General features: G+C 33.5%; 1 protein-coding gene across 2 annotated transcripts in view; it reads left to right on the forward strand.

Annotated features, from left to right (window-relative positions):
- The window catches only part of CHM (CHM Rab escort protein), a gene marked incomplete at its 5' end in the record, with an annotated part of 170,482 nt that overhangs the window by 110,753 nt on the left and 42,868 nt on the right, over positions 1-16,861 (forward strand). For both annotated transcript variants that reach the window (XM_079123030.1, XM_079123029.1), the window contains 3 exons: positions 4,374-4,451; positions 14,171-14,275; positions 14,669-14,732. In XM_079123030.1, the coding sequence (XP_078979156.1) occupies positions 4,374-4,451; positions 14,171-14,275; positions 14,669-14,732 (247 nt within the window). The remainder of the gene's footprint in view (positions 1-4,373; positions 4,452-14,170; positions 14,276-14,668; positions 14,733-16,861) is intronic.

Consider the following 16,861-nt stretch of genomic DNA (forward strand, 5'->3'; position numbering starts at 1 on the left):
ATATCACATATTTTATATTAATATTTTCAGAGGCCCCATTTAGCTCAAAAAACAAAAAAATTCAGGATAATTGATGAAATAACTAAAGTAACAAAATGTTTCATAAATAATGTAATACATAATGAAAATTGGTCTTCATAGAAAATTACATAAATTTTAGTTAAATGTATTTCTGTCTTTTAATAATATGATTATAGTCTATGCCATAATGTTTTATAATTTAAACCTTATATAAATTCAGGTTGGTTCTGAATTTGATTTCTTTGTTTCTCATTGAATCTACAAAGACATTTAAAAATAGCTTTTCTTCAATGGGGAATTAACACAACAAGATTAAGTGTTCTCTAATGCTCTGTTTATGTTTGCATGTATGTATAAACCTGGACCAATCTGACTGAAATGAAAAATACAGTAGATGCATTTGTAACAGCTCATCTGAAGCTACTTATGTGGAACTTGGAAACATGGTGCTTACAACTCATATGACCTAAAGATATACCTGGGAAAATGAGAACATTGGTGTGGTCCATAGTTCTAATTTGTTCACTTTGGGGCCTTAATCTAATTCAGTCTATTGGTGTGGAATTAGCCAGTAATAGTTCATGTTCATATGGGCTCTTTCAGTATAAACAGGAAATTGACATTAAAAACAGGGCCAGTTTACATCAACTTTCTCTGTACCAATATTCCCCTATCAGCAACAGAAAACAGAATATCACCTGGTAAAATAGTTCAACCAAAAGATTTATTTTTTCTAACCTTCTTTAGAATCTGATAGTGTGTAATGTCTCAAATAATACCAGGTATACCAGCATTATTGATAAATATTGTTGTATAACTTTATATGTGATTGGTGAATAGTACTTAATAAAGAGGGAAAGCATCTTACAGCTGGTGTCCTTGGTAAAATTTATAGTCTTCACAGATCTTCTCAAGCACAGGGATTTTTACTTTCTGACTAATGTGCCCTTTGTTGTATTTTTCTAAATTTCTTATTGGAAAAAAAACTAATTCCTTTGTATCATTGATTATTTATATCATAAGGAATTATTACCTAACCTTGAATCTGCCATAACTATCTTTGTCATGTACACTAAAGTGATTAAATTTGGAAAGACAATAGAAACATTACCCCATACTTAGAGAATGTCACTTATTTCTACCTTTTATACTTAAAATCTTTGTAGATTATAAAATATTTTCAGAATGCATAAGATAGTACAAAGAATAACATAAAGAAAACCCGTGTATTCCTAGTTTTGTCAAATCTTAAAATTTGGCCATATTTGCTTTAATTCATTTTTGAAGAATTTGAGCAATTGAAATCTTCAGTTTAACTTTTATTCTTTCCAGGAAGTACTATGCTGAATTTGATGTTTATAATTCTTTTAAATTTTCCATATGTCATCTGTCTATCCATCTATCCATCCATCCATCCATCCATCCACCTACCCACCTATCTATATACCCTTAAGGGGGATATAGCATTATTTTGCATATAAAGTTGTTAAAATCTTTGTAACAGATATAACTGAAAGAATTCTTCCCTAACTTGCTACTATCCATCAGTTTTAATTTTTTTGAAATTTATCCATGTTTGTAAATGGGGCTGAAGTTAATTCATTTTAATTGTAAAGTATTCTATTGTATGATGTGCAGGGTTAGATAACCGTACAGTTAGAGGACGTAGTCTCCACATGACCACTCACACTTACAATACCAGCTGCTCGTTTGTGGGTTCTGAATTACTCTCAGGTTTGATCATTTGATAGATGGACTTGACAGAGCTCCTTGAAAGTTGTTATTGTTTTGGTTTATTAGAGGGAATACATGTAGATTGAAGTCTGTCAAGTAAAGAGGTGTATAGGACAGAGCACAAAAGGGTTCCAAATGTGGAGTTTTCAGTTGTCCTCTGACTGTGGAGTCCAAGCAGTGTTACTCTTTACATATGATATATGACAAGTATGAGGTGAAATTCTTTACTACAACATATGAATGTATATTTTCTTTTGTTCACTCTCCACTTGCTGGATATTTGGGTTGTCTATGATTCATAAAAAATACTACCTGTTTTATGTATTAATGAACACACATAATTCTGTAAGACATGTACTAACTTCTTCACAAATGTTAATTCCTTTATTGCCCAAAAGAACACTATATAAATAAGTGTTGTTATTCTAAACATGAGAAAACTGGGATAGATAGGCTAAATGTCTCATTCAAGGTCACACAACTAGTAGGTGGCATAGTTGGCATGTGAACTTAGGTAGTCAAAATTATTTTCCTTAACCTTACACTGTGCACATATATCTATAATTGTATGAGGGTTTATAAAAGCCTTATATCTGGCAGTAGGATTACTGCTCTGTAGATTTATGAATCTTGAACTTTCCTAGATTTGCCAGAATGTTATACAAAATATTTAAGCCATTAGTTTAAACTATTAGTAATATAAAATATATCTCTCTGCCAATCTGTGGTTTGTCTTTACTTCTTTTGTTCAGATGTTTAAATGTTTAAAATATTCCATTTCCATTCTTTTTCTTTATGATTTTTGAGTCATTTTGAAGAAATCTCTTCCTGATTTAAAAAACATGTCCTTCTATATTTTCTTTTAAAAGTATTACTTTTTACATGTATGCCTTCCATCTACCTGGGATTGATTTTGAATATGGTGTAAAGCAAGGATGTCTCCAAGCCATTTTTTAATGGTCCATTCTTTCCCCAGTTGTTTGTAATGCTACTCTGTCATAATCATTTCTGAATGTGCATAGTTCTTTCTATTAATTTCCTATTGCCACCACAACAAGCTTAATAACTTAAAACAACACAAGTTTATTATCTTACATTCTGGAGGTCAGAAGTCTAAAAGTGGTCAGCAGGGCTACATTCTTTCTTGGGGCACTAGGGAAGACTGTTCCTTTCCTTTTTATCAGCTTAAAAAGGCTGTCTCTGCAATTTTTGGCATGTGTCCCCCTTCAAGCAATGGCATCACTCTGATCTCTGCTCCCATCTTCACATCTTCTCTGACTTTCCTACCCCTTCTTTTAAGGAAATTGGTAGTTATATTGTACCCACCATGATAATATTCCCATCTCAAGTTCCTTAATATAATCATACCTAGAAAGTCCTTCTTTCCATGTAAGGTTACATATTCACATTCCCAGGGACTGGAATGTGGATACCTTGGGGCAGATGTTGGGGGTGAGCACATTCAACATACTGCAGCCTTCCTTCTGGACATTTCCTGAATCTTTTATTTCTGATTCATATGTTTTGGTCACACTAGTAATCTGATGGTTCTATCTGAATAAAGTTTTAAGAAGTTCGGTTCTGCTCTTTACTATGTATGCTGATTCTCACTTAGGGTTTGACACATTTCTTCATATGTTATTTTAGACTATAAATTAATCATCAGGGCTATCTAATCTTTGACAGTCTCATATGACCTTGTTTGAAGTCATATCTTGCCAGAAAACTTTAACAATTGCTTCCACCAGGTTTCCATGGTTATCACCTTTCCACAGCCATTTTTCATGATATTTAATTTGGTTATACTTGGTGTCTTGGATTGTATATGTGGTGTAATTACAAACCCCCAGCCTATGTTAGAGTAGATCACTTGCTGTAAATACAGAGGTATAATCTTCCTCTACCCAGGCTTAAAGCAAAACAATGATTCATTTTCCCTGTTAGTACGGGATTTCTTTCTGAGATCACCCTTTAATTGAGATGCAGGCCCCTAAATATCCAGATGTTATGAGAGATTATTTTTCTACTCCCTGCCTTGTTTTGATCTTAAGGCATCTCCTTATGTGGACATTAAAAGCCAAAAACTTAGGTTACTGAGCTAGGTAAGCTCCTTAGAGTTTCTGCTGCAATAACTCATACACTTGATATTCTAGTTTTTAATTCCCAGTTTAATTTTGGCTCTTGGTCATTTTCCCTACTTTTGTTGTAAGTAAAGTCTCTAGGGGTCTCTCAAAGACTTCCCTTTCTGATCCGTCCTTAACATTTCTCTATGGTGATTTCCACTGGGTGTCTTATATATCACCTCATCAGGATATTTATGGTTTATGCACCTTAAGTATGCAGGAGATGATTTTTAGGGGGTAATCATAACCTCCTTGGGGAACCTTCTGGCTTGGTCACAATTCCAGGTGTCAATATTGTATTATTGGCAGTAATGCCTCTGCTTCATCAAGATATTACTAATCTTACTTCTGATATTTAAAAGCAAGATGGAGAAAATTATAAATGATCATGTCTTTTTCTGTAATATCAGTTATTAAACGTAAGATACATAAAACATTCTTACCTTAATTTTCAACTCAAATATCCTAGTTCTTATTTTTCTATTTTCTTTCTAGGATGTGTGCTGTGTTTGGTGGGATCTATTGTCTTCGCCATTCTGTACAGTGCCTTGTAGTGGACAAAGAATCCAGAAAGTAAGGATGATATAAGTAACCTTCATGTATTTATACCCCAAACACAGGTGAAAAATGCTGAAGTCGATTTAAAAAAAAAGATTCTTGAAAGATTCTCCTTGGTATTAATAACATATCAACCTTGATTAAAAGTAATTTGTGTTTAGGTCCTCCAGAACAAGGAAAGTGAGTTCAGAATATAGAAACTAAATTAATTTCCCTGCAATATGACTATAGCACCTGATCATCCAAGCTTGGAAGACAAATCATTTCAGCTGCCGGGGGTGGGTGATGAGTGATGTTAGTTTTCCTTGTGGCCTTACCTCCTCTAATTGATTTTCATCAGATGACAACAAAGCCCTCTGTTATTGCATTTTTAAAAATGGAGCTCACCTAAAGACTCATCAGATTAATCTCTGCTGATAATGCATGTCACTCCAAGAGAAAAGGCTTTAATGAGGTTTTAGGTAGATTGTTGTCATAAACTATGCTGCCCTGTTATCTGAGGATAAATTTTTTTTACAACAGTAGCTAGCTTAGGATTGAAATAAGAATTTATCTGTGTTTAAAAAAAAAAGCTGAGCACCATCTATACCACCTATATACCTGTGTATATTTGAATTGTTTCTTAGGATTTTTTTTTTAGTTACTAAGATACGTACTTGTCTGAATTACATTAAATGAAATAGTATTCTACAATTTCTGTTTTTCACATTGAACCTAAAGTAGGTCAACTGGGTCAAGTTTTTGAAGCTGTTGAAATTGATGTATGCTTTTCTTATTTGTTACATGTTCTTAAGCATCTACTCACCTATACTTTTGGATGACTGTTTTTAGTACTTTAGTGTGTTGGTGATATTTATAGTATTTATTTATAGAAATAGTATTGTTGGTATCCTAAATGTCAAAATATTTTGATCTGGAAACTTACACAGTATAAATTTTAAGCTGTTTCATTCATTTTACAATAATTTTGTATAGTCTAAGTGGCATAAAATGGCTACTAACTTCTCACAGGTTACTTATAGTGTAATAGCTAGTATTTTGATGTATGTCAAAGGAAAAAAAAACTTAAAAAGTTCAATGCTTAGTGAATTTGCAGTTTGTAATGTAAGATAAAATTGATGCATGATTTAAAAGGCTTGTAAATTACCTTTAGCACTTGAACACAAAGGTATTACATAAATGAAATAATCTCAAATGAAAAATTTATCCACAAAGGCCCAAGGGTATTCGTATTTTGGCTCCTGAAGAGCTCTGTAGAAATGCATGAAGGAATGGTTGTCTTTATGACTTCCATAGACATTTCTCCTTATGAGTTCATTTTGACTCAAGAGTGTATTCCTGTGAAAGAAAGTCAGATAATGAATTGCTTGTTTTGGGCTTATTTGCTTAGATTGTTTTACCCTCTTGGGGCCCCTCTAGTCCCATGAGTTATTCTCAGTGACATGAACTATTTGCATGGCTCATTTTTTGGGAGTATTTGTTGAACTAAAGGCTACATTTACCTTACCTTTGACTTAGTTTTTATGATGTACTGTGAACAAAAGAACTCTTTTTTTTATGATCTGCAGAGATTACACTTGAAACCAGTAGCTGAGGTCTAAAGGTCTGGAGACCAAAAGAACCGCCAGATGGTAGTTTTCAAAGTGTAATGTGCCTAAGAATCACCAGGTATGCTTGTAAAAAAGAAGACAGTATTTCTTGTGATTCACCCTCAGAGAATGAAATTGGGTGATATACTTAGGGTAGAAGCAGGGAATTTACAGTTTTATGGAACATCCCAAGTGAATATAATACAGCTGATCCTTAGTTGACACTGAGATACAATTATCTGTATAAGGTAAAGTTGAAGATTTAGCCAAGCATACTGTGATCTATGATGGCCTGGGGGCTCTAGGTCTTAATTTGTTTCAAGACCTTTTCAAGAGAAACCTGCCAGATATACTGGCAATCAGATGTGAACTTTAGATAGTAGATAAGATGTTTGTAATTTAACGTTTTATATCTTCATAGAAAAATCTGAAATATAACATTTGTTGTTTAATAATTCCTGAGACATGTGTAAAGGTCTCTCAGCCCTGGAATGAGAGAAGACTTGGAATTCTTCTGTCGTGAATGGCTGTGGGCAATCCTTTTCTCTGGGCCAATTCCTTTTATCTGTAAGATAACTTAGAAACTGGTAATTTTCTTGTTTTCCTTCCAGATCTGACATGCTTTACTTGAGTCGTTTAAAGTTTTTAGAAAGAACTTAGTTTTCCTTAACATTTAGAAATAATGGCCTTAAAATATTTTATATGCCCAAATGTAAGCCATTCTTATACATGCCCCAGTGGCAACATAAAAAGAAAAAAAATGAACAACTTATATGTCTGCTTTTATGCATATAAATGAAATACAACTTCAACTTTGTGCTGTGTATTGTACTATTGTATTGCTATAACCCCAGTTTGCCAATGAATATCATTTTCTTACCTCTCTTGCTTATTATGATACAAAGATTTTGGATATTGCATGTGACTCTTTTACTGGAAAATTTACTTCATGCAATAACTATTTATTTCTATAGTAATAGGAGAGGTTTTAAATTTGGCTTGCATTTATAATATTCCTAATGTCTGCCATATTCTCAAGATATGAACTGCTTAAGTAATCTGTAAAGGTTTTGCTTAAGAAACAATATTTGAAAGTTATAAATTTATACCTCAAGTAATAATTACCAATTTCTATTAATTTTTTTCTTTAAAAATATCTATGAAGTCAAATAGTCTCTATAAATACCTAAAGTTAGCATTGATTCAAATTGGTTTCAGGCTAATATATCTTTCCCAAACACTACTTCCTCATACAAAATCAAATATTTGAGAGAAATACCAGTAAAAGGAGATATTTTGTGAGAAATTAAATATAATGTGAAGAATTAATAGTTAAGGGAAAACCCTTAATCTTATAGTTCAGTATATCCAGCATGTTTGTTTTAACAGAATCTTGATTGATTTCTTAATTGTTTTTCTAAGTATAATTATAATAATAAGTAAGGAATCTACAAAATTTAGCATTTGTCCCCTTATAGTTTTAGTTTGCTGCTCTTTACTATTTTTTTATTTGACAGGGATGGGGGTACTGGAGATTGAACCCAGGCGTGCTTTACTATTGAGCTACATCCCCAGCCCATTTTTTAAATTTTGAGTCAAGTTGCTGAGGGTCTTGCTGTATTGCTGATAGTGGCCTTGAACTTGTGATTCTCTTTTCTCATCCCTCACCCCCGTCATTGAGATTATAGGTGTACACCACCACACCTGGCTCTTTCCCTATTTTTCTGTGTGGAACACTTGATATTTCCCTTACACTTTAATGTGTAAGAGCTACTTGTGCTTCAGGTCAAAGTTCTAAGTTCATTTCCTGATCTCACAGATGAGGTCAGAATCCTATGTTACCCACCAGTCAGGTTCCCTTATGATTATTTGATAAGTTATTTGTACTAAAAGGCAGTATCTCACTATTGTAGTTCTATAATTTAGGCAGGTTTCTAGTATCCATTATACTCAGTAACTTTGAATTAAATGAGTGAATGAAGATTAAAGACTGATTATAGCCTTTTTTGTACTTTTCACCTTCCATTTAGGAAACCTGGCAGAAACATAAATGATAATAGCATTGAGTTTAATGAGGTAATTACACAAAGTACTATACAAACTTTGAGAGATGAAATAGGGCATTAAGGAGGCACAGGAAATAATAGTATATGGAATATATAACCAAATGCATACTTATTTTCATCTAGATCTGTTTTGAGTTTTGTTTAATTTGCTTTTCCTGAGATACATATTGACTGTGTTATCCACACCATAATATCCATTAGTGCGACTGTTGTGATTTAAATGGATATAAGTATGTATTAGTTGTTCTTTTCTAAATTCTAATACTGTACCCTCTGCTGGCTGTTTTTGGAAACAATGAATGTTCTCATGGAATAACTTCCTCCCCCCACTTCCCTTTACAGCTATGCTGACTAGGTAAAACTCCTGTAAATTGAATTTTGCCAATTCGGAGTACAGTATTTGACATTTGGGTAGACTAGGTAAGACCTTGGACCAGATATATTTATAATCAGTGTTCCTCATCTTAAGACTTCCAACTAGTGTTCCATGTGTACTTCAGCTTTCTCACTTACTAGCTTTTCTGCTATGGCTTTTTTTTTTTTTTTAATCATAACTTTTTCTGATGTCAGGAACAACTTTGCCTAACCTGGATTCTTGGAAGTTAGTAATAATAGTATGTTAGACTGAACATAATGTGGATCATCTCTGAAGCCGTGATTTCAAGTGTGTTGCATTAGCAAAGTGGTAGTGATTGTATTCTAGATATTTAACCTTTAACAAACCCCATGGTAGTTGCTACAAGGATAAACATGTGAGCAAAGGATAAACCAGTGAGTATGCAGAGACTGCAGTCAAGAGTACAGGATTTGAAGTCAGACTGGAATTTGATCCTGACTTTGCTACTTTCTGGCTCTGTGAACTTCAAAAGGTGTTTAACTTCCCTGTACCCCAGTTTTATTATTTAGAAAGAGGAGTAATTGGCAATACCCTACCTGATAGGGTTGCTATGAATATTAACTGAATAGGTGAAGCTTATAAAATCATTTTTACACATATAACCAACATATATTAGTAGCAATTATTAATGGAGACCTTGGCATCCTACAGAGGAAGACTGTTTTGAAGATCCTTCTGGGCTATGCTAAGTAGTTCGGACTACAATCTATTTATTTTTAAGCAAGACTTAGTTTGCTGCTATTAAGTTAGCAATGTTGGTAGTGATTTAGAAGAAGCACTGTGATGGAAAGATTTTTTTTTTGCCTCCTGAATAAGAGATTCTCTATGGGCTTTTTATGTCTATACTGTTCATGTGTGTAGAATATTTTCATCACCCATCCGTTCACCATCTATGCAACAAGTATTGGTTGTTTTCTGCGTCTCAGGCACTGGGGACTTAGCATACAATAAGACAATCAGGGTCTCTGTTCTCATGGAGCTTTCTGGGGACATGCAAAATTAATAAAAGAAGGTAATTACACATTGGGATTTGTTCAGTCTGCAGATCTGATTTTCCTTCCCTATTTAAAGAGCCTTGATAGTTTTATATTACCTGAAAATAAAGTCTAACATCTTTTTACACAACATCAGAGACTGAGCTCTGGCCCCTGCCTGCTTCTCTAGGCTCATCTCTCTACCTTCCTTGCTTCCCATTTTATTGTCAAATAATACTGAACCAGTGATATGTCTCTGTACTTGTTCTTCACTACATGACTCTGTACCCCTGCAAGTGTTGCCCTTTGCCTGAGGTATTCTTGACCTAATTTGTTTGCTTAACTGTAGAGTATTCTCTACTACTCTATCCCTCTATTCTAAGCTGAGTTAGATAGCTCCCCTTAGTACTCTGTGATGTACTGTCCTCATTTTATCAATGGACTTTGCTATTTTGTTAAAATAGCCTATGTCTAAATCTTCATTGTATTGGGAACTCCTTTAGGGCAACACTTTTTTTTTTTCTTACTTAGAATGATATTTGGTACATGGTTGTTATACTATATGTTGAACAAATGAGGTACCAACTTGCTAGCAGTCCATTGCCTTATTACATATAATAAGAATCTGAAGCAGTATCAGTAGGGATGGAGAGAAGACACTAACTACAAGAAATATTTATGAGGTAGAATCCAAATTTAGTAGCAGATTAGATGTAAGAAAGATTTGAGATGAGGAAATTTGTATTTGCTGGTTGTGCCATTATCTGATAGAGGGACCACTCCAAGGAAGGAAAGTAGGTGAGGAGCCATGATAAACTCAGGTTAGGGTGTGCTAGTTTAAAAAAAAGACATGGTTAATAATACTATATTATTTATGTGAAATTTGATAAAAGCAGATTATAAGGGTCCTCTCTCTGTCTCTCTCTCTCTCTCACACACACACAGACACAAATGCTAATTATGGGTGGTGTTGGATGTCTTAATTAATTTGACTGCGTTAATCATTACACAGTCTACACCTATTACATGCCATCACATTGTATTCCTTGAAAAATACTATGAAATTTTTATTTACCATTAGATATTTTTAAAGGACGATTAAAGTCTGTGAGGAAAGAAAGAAATAATAGTTAAAATATGAATACAGAGCTTGTGAGAAGTCAGAATAGAAAACCGTAGATTGGGAGTTATCTACCTGTTAATGGTTTGAAACTATTGCAATAAATTTTCCCTCAAGAAAAACGAGTGTGAAGCCTAGAGGATGGTTTCATGAATGAGGGGGCCTTTAAACAAAAGCATTTCAGAAAGCTCACAAGTGACTGTTGAGTAAGGAGATTTATATTTTCTCTTCAGTACTTGGGAATCTCCTACTCTCTCTAAAATTTCAATTATTTCACATGTGATTTCTGCTTTATTTATTATATAATTAGTCAGAATATTAATCCTGAAGATCAGAGGGATTGGGCACCTATTTTAATATTTTCTCTTCTGGGCCAGATTCCAGATATTGAGTTTTTATCTTACTGTTTTCTTCCTTATTATCATTTTGCTATTTCTGTCCTCATATCATTGAACCAAGAACAGAATAATTGTTGTGATTTGTTGATTAAGAAAGCTTATCCCTAGAAATGTTCTGTCTGGCTTCAGTGATTCTTATGATCAGCTTGGTCATTGTGTCCCTATAACTGGGAACTCCTATCATGTTCCTCCTCAATTTACTATTTATGAGGCTTAGCAAGCCTTCCTCTAAATCCTAAATGCTGTTAATCTTTAATGGCTTCCTCAGGTTTATGTGGGAAGATAGGACAGGAGGGTATTTTAATGTCTCTGGCAGCACTGTTTCACTTTGCAGTTTCCCATTACTTGAATGTCATCTAATTTTTGTATTAATCTTTATAACATGAAGATTAAGCATAGGTGCCAAATCAATATTCCTTTCTTCATTGTTCTCCTGATTGGACAGAATGTATGACAGTAAGTAAAGTATCTGAGGGGAAAACAAATCTTACCACTTGCTTAAACATGTCTTGGTTTGAACAGCATTGCTTAGGCCTAGAGACTTAGTCCTTCAGAGTAAGAACGAGACTAACAGGTGAGTCATGTTATTATCATCTACCAGAATGAGACTGGGCTTATATGACCATCACTTCAATTTCTACAGAAATAGATATTTTCTCTGTACCAGTAGCTGTTTACTTTTTTCCACCTAGTACATCATAAAGATGCAACAGTAACAGAGGCGAGCTTGGCTGTGATTCTTTCCTGGGATTTGGGAGCTTATCAGAATCTCCAGGGGTACTTATAATTCAAAAAAGTCCCCCAGGTGTGATTCTGATTTGCTTCCTTTTCCTCCTCCTCCTTGAGAGTCACTGTTTCATTAGAAGTTTTAGCATTAATTGGCACATTTATTAGTGTCTTCTCCTTGCAAAGTTGGGCTTCCTAATTCCCATATTTCCCCCTTGAGTTGTCCCCTTGATTCTTTTGAATACCATAGCTTCTGAAACCAATGCCTGCACGTCACCAGCGATGTAACTATCACCAGAGCAGCCCTCTTAGTGTTTGGAAATCTACAAAATAAGGTGGTTTACACAAGCTTGAGGGTGAGGTTTAGTTGTATTTTTTAGTTTTTTAAATAGGAACCCTTTGCAAAAGCAAACCTAGGATCTATGTTAACATCACGCCCCTCTCAGTTTTATTCCGGCATTTTATGATGAATTTAAAGCGAAGACCTGGATATCTACCGTCCAGTTTCTATAATTAACATTTTGAAATGCTTGCTCATTCACACAACTCCTCAAATACTCTTCCCTTTATTCATCTATTAATTCATCATCTTTATGCATTTCATAGTAAATTGCAGGTATCAATAAAATTCTCCCTTAATACTTCACTATGGTTATCATACAGTAGTATTTTTTTTCTAGTGTTTTTCTTTTGATGTAACATTTACAGTGAAATGTCCAAATCTTAAGTGTTCATTACCTGAGTTTTAACAAATATTAAATCTGTATAACCCAAATCCCTATAAAAATTTAACAATTTAGACCCTCTTTGTTTCTGCTCACATTATGTCCTTTTGAATTTCTGTGGTCTCTGAGTGAAAAGCAAGAAAAAGTTTTGTCAGTGCTTACAGGACAAATAGAGATCACTACATGTAATGACTTACTAGATTTCTCTTCTCCGTTGCCTGAAGTACTTTGTTTTTCAAATCCCTTATGAATGTTTCAGAACAAGAGACCAAATGATAAACTTATCTTTTCAGTTTTTAAACAATTATTTTGGAAAATACCTAAGTATAATATCTTGTATCTATTTATTTTGTAAGACTGGTTTAATGAAATGTGAGGAAGTATAGATGCAACCAGAAGAGGGAAAGAAAAAGGAATTAGAGACAAGATGGGACAACCATTTTAAGTATTAATATAATAAAACAAATGTTATTTTAATATGTACTTGTTTAAAACATATATATTATGCACATAAAACATTACTAGACATCATAGCCTATCCTGACAAAAGCGTTATGCCAGCAAAGCATTATCTGCCTTTGGGAAATACAAACAAAATTTCTCTCACTATTAATCTTGAGTGTTCTTCATTTTAATTTTAATGCCTTTATGCCAGGTAAATATCACTCATTTTGCCTATTTTAGAACAGTTGAGCATATTTTTATATTCACCAGTATATTTAAAATATGGTATGATTTTGAAATTGTTTTCTTGCCTTTTATGAGGAATATCATATATTTCAAATAAAATAGTTCTGGCCCCAAAAGGAAAAGCTATGACAAAAGTAAATTGATATTTCCATAAAAAAAGATATAGCAAACACATAGTCATTTGCATATAGTTCCTGAAATATTGCATACTGGCTTTGTCAGTGCTGGTAAGTCCATTTCAAGGATGTCACCCTTAGTCCATTAGTTTGGATAATGAGCCCTATAAAGTACATTTATAACTTGTGGCACTGCAAGGAGATGGATTCTAATTTTCATCCTTTTATCTAGACACATTGAAAGAAGGTCAATGGAGGGTTCTATATGATTCATTGTCCCAACACATACCAGATGACAGAGACCTGATAATGTCCATGCATAAGTGTTTTCCTTATTTGGAAACAGCACTTGAAAGAAATCTTTCTATGATCATCCTTTGAAGTAAAGTGGAAACAGTATTAAAAGAAGCTATATCCCCCTTTTTTCTGTTTTAAAACATTATCAAATGCATGACCAGATAGCTATTCTTGAACAAAAGAGAAAGCATCACTTAACAGAAAAATAAAAAGCCTTTAGTGGCTTTTACATACTGTGAGTGATATAACAAGATATTTAATCAACATTTCTCTTCTTCTTTTCTTAGAACTGTTAAAGGGGGGGGAAAGCCCATTTTCTAAACAAAGAAAAAGCTTCCTAACATATAGAAATCTTATAATTACACACTAATGGTTTTTCTAACTTGTTTACTGATGATAATTAAAATATATATTTAAGTTGTATTCCATGTACATCTTATAAAAGATGTCAAAATAGCCACAAAAATACATATTCTATAATTCATTGTCAGTTTTGTATCAGAAAATGTAGAATTATAGGCAATTATGTAATCTTCACAAGGTTTTATATTCAAAACCAGTAGATGATTTTTTTTCATTTTCTTAATAACTTAATGATTAATGTAAACATTTTTGGTATGCTTATTTTCTTTATAGATGTAAAGCAATTATAGATCAGTTTGGTCAGAGAATAATTTCTAAGCATTTCCTCGTGGAGGACAGTTACTTTTCTGAGAACACATGTTCACGTGTGCAATACAGGTAAGGCACCCCTCTACCCACAAGAAAAGGGAAGGTGAAACTGAAAGCTGTGTAATTACGTTGACATTTCTCTAGGATTCCATCCTTCAGGTAACATGCAAGGTGTAGCAAAGCTAAGTTATATTCAGTATCTTACCTTTCTTCTCTCATAGAGTCTGGTTTGGGTGATCTCAGCATAATTTCAACTCTTCATTTCAGCTGGGGTTTGTCTGTAGGTCATATACTTTTATTTCATGAGCCAAGAAAAGATTAAAGCAGAACTTGACTTGGTTTTGGGAGGCAACACTTTTATCCTGACTTGAATCTTTGAAACAAACCTTCTGGTGTTTATAGAACTATGAATGTTACTTTTTCATGAAATCTGAATCACTGCTTACTCTTTTTGCATTACAGGCAGATCTCCAGGGCAGTTCTGATTACAGATAGATCTGTACTAAAATCGGATTCAGATCAACAGGTAAATTCAGTCCTATATTTTCAAAATAAAAGTTGTGTATGTTAATATGGAAAACATAATTCTTTGATACACATGGTGAATTCTTGCTATAGTCAAACTAATGAACATCCACTTCTTCACAAAGTTTCCTCTTTTGTAGTGAGAACATTTAAGATCTACTCTTAGCATATTTTAAGTGTACAGTGTAGTATTATTAACTGTAGCTCCTATCATGTACATTAGATCTCTCAAACTTCTTCCTGCTTGATAGAAAGTCTTCTCTCCTTCAACCAAGTCTCCCATATCACCTACCCCCCAGCCTCTAGCAACTACCATTCTACTGTCTGCTTTTATGAATTTGACTTTTTTAGATTCCACATATGAGATAATATAGCATCTGTGCCTGGTTTATTTCACTTACCTTAATGTCCTGGCGATTCATCCATGTTGTAGTATACAACAGGATTTCTGTTTTAAAGAGAGAATGTATGGAATAAATGGATCATATGAATATATATTATATGAAATTATAATTATATAAGTATATTATATATACTTATATAACATAATATTTTATGTATATATATACTTCTGTACACTGTATTTTATTTATTCATTGACATACACTTAGGTCATTTCCATATATTGCCTGCTAGGAAGAATACTGGAATGAACATGGGAGTGCAGATATCTCTTTAAGATGCTGATTTCATTTCTTTACATATATACCCAGAGGCAGGATTGCTGGATCATATAAATTGTTTCATAACTTTTTGTGGAACCTCCATACTATTTTCCATAATGGCTATATTAACTTACATTTCCACCAGCAGTGTAAAAGCATTCCCTTTAGTCCATATTCTCATCAACACTTGATACCTATTGTCTCTTCTGTACAGCCTTCCTAACAAGTTTGAGGTGTTCTCTCACAGTCTAGTACTTTTTTATAACATTTTGTTAATTTAATCTACATGACAATATGTATATATCAATATTGGTAAAAATATATCAAGCCATGTATAATATTTTAATATATTTTTAAAATATATAATAACAATAATGTAATAACCTTGATTTCTTAAGTTATTCTACCAGAATAAATAATTTCTTCCTGTATAACAGAGTTATTCTAGGAAAATTCAACATGGTCTTCATTTTTACAACTTTCTATGAAATTGAAAATGTATTGTTAAGAGGAAGAAAAAGAAAACCCTTGGAGAATACATTTAAAAACTTTAGCGAAAAACACTTTACAGTAGACAACCCTGTAGTAATAATGGAAAGCCCATCATTGGATTTAATATGATTTAATTTCAGTACCCATTCTCAGTTACGATATTTCCTCACCAGTAGTGTTCATTTCAGTACTTTCTGCCTGTCATTTTTTGTCAGTCTGATTACTTAAATTCAAGGGGCGTATCCCCTTTTCCCTCTAACCATATTTTATGGTGACATAAAATCAGTTTATTCAGAAGGTATTACTGTCAGATCTAATGCTACTGCTAAAAATAGGCTCCTAAAGCTCCTTAAGTTGGAAGCATCCTATTATATAAAACAGTGCTTGAGTAGAGAAGTCAATTAATGGCCCCAGTTGTTATTGCTAATAAAATGAACATTATACGAACAGACATCAAATATGTTATACATATAAGCATAAGTACTACTTTTATTTAATCATTCAGCAAACAATAAGTACCTTTTACCTGTCAGCCAGTGTGCTGGGTTCTGAGGAGATAGTGGTCACCTGATAGCATCTCTCCCCTCAAATAGCATACAGTTTGGCGGATACAGATACAGACAAGTAAGTAGCAAGTACAGTTTGGTTTGACAAGTGTGAGCAAAAGTATATACAAAGAATGGTATCAGCAGCTATTATATCACTTACCACAGTGGACTTTCACTGGTGGTTGCTTGACTGTATCTCCCATTAAGCAGTGAGACATCAAACACTGTGGAATAACTAAATGATGACAAAAACATGACCATAATTGGAAAAGTATCTTTAGGACTCCACCAAGATGTAAGAACAACTTTTGGTTTCTGTAACTATCATATGTTTTCCTGAGATACAATCAGTAAACTTACTGAACTCTGAGAACTTGAGTCTTTCAAACCTCATAGAGATTATAAAAGCCATTTTAAGAGAACTC

This window comes from Sciurus vulgaris (assembly GCF_902686455.1).
Source record: "Sciurus vulgaris genome assembly, chromosome: X".
Classification (NCBI taxonomy): domain Eukaryota; kingdom Metazoa; phylum Chordata; class Mammalia; order Rodentia; family Sciuridae; genus Sciurus; species Sciurus vulgaris.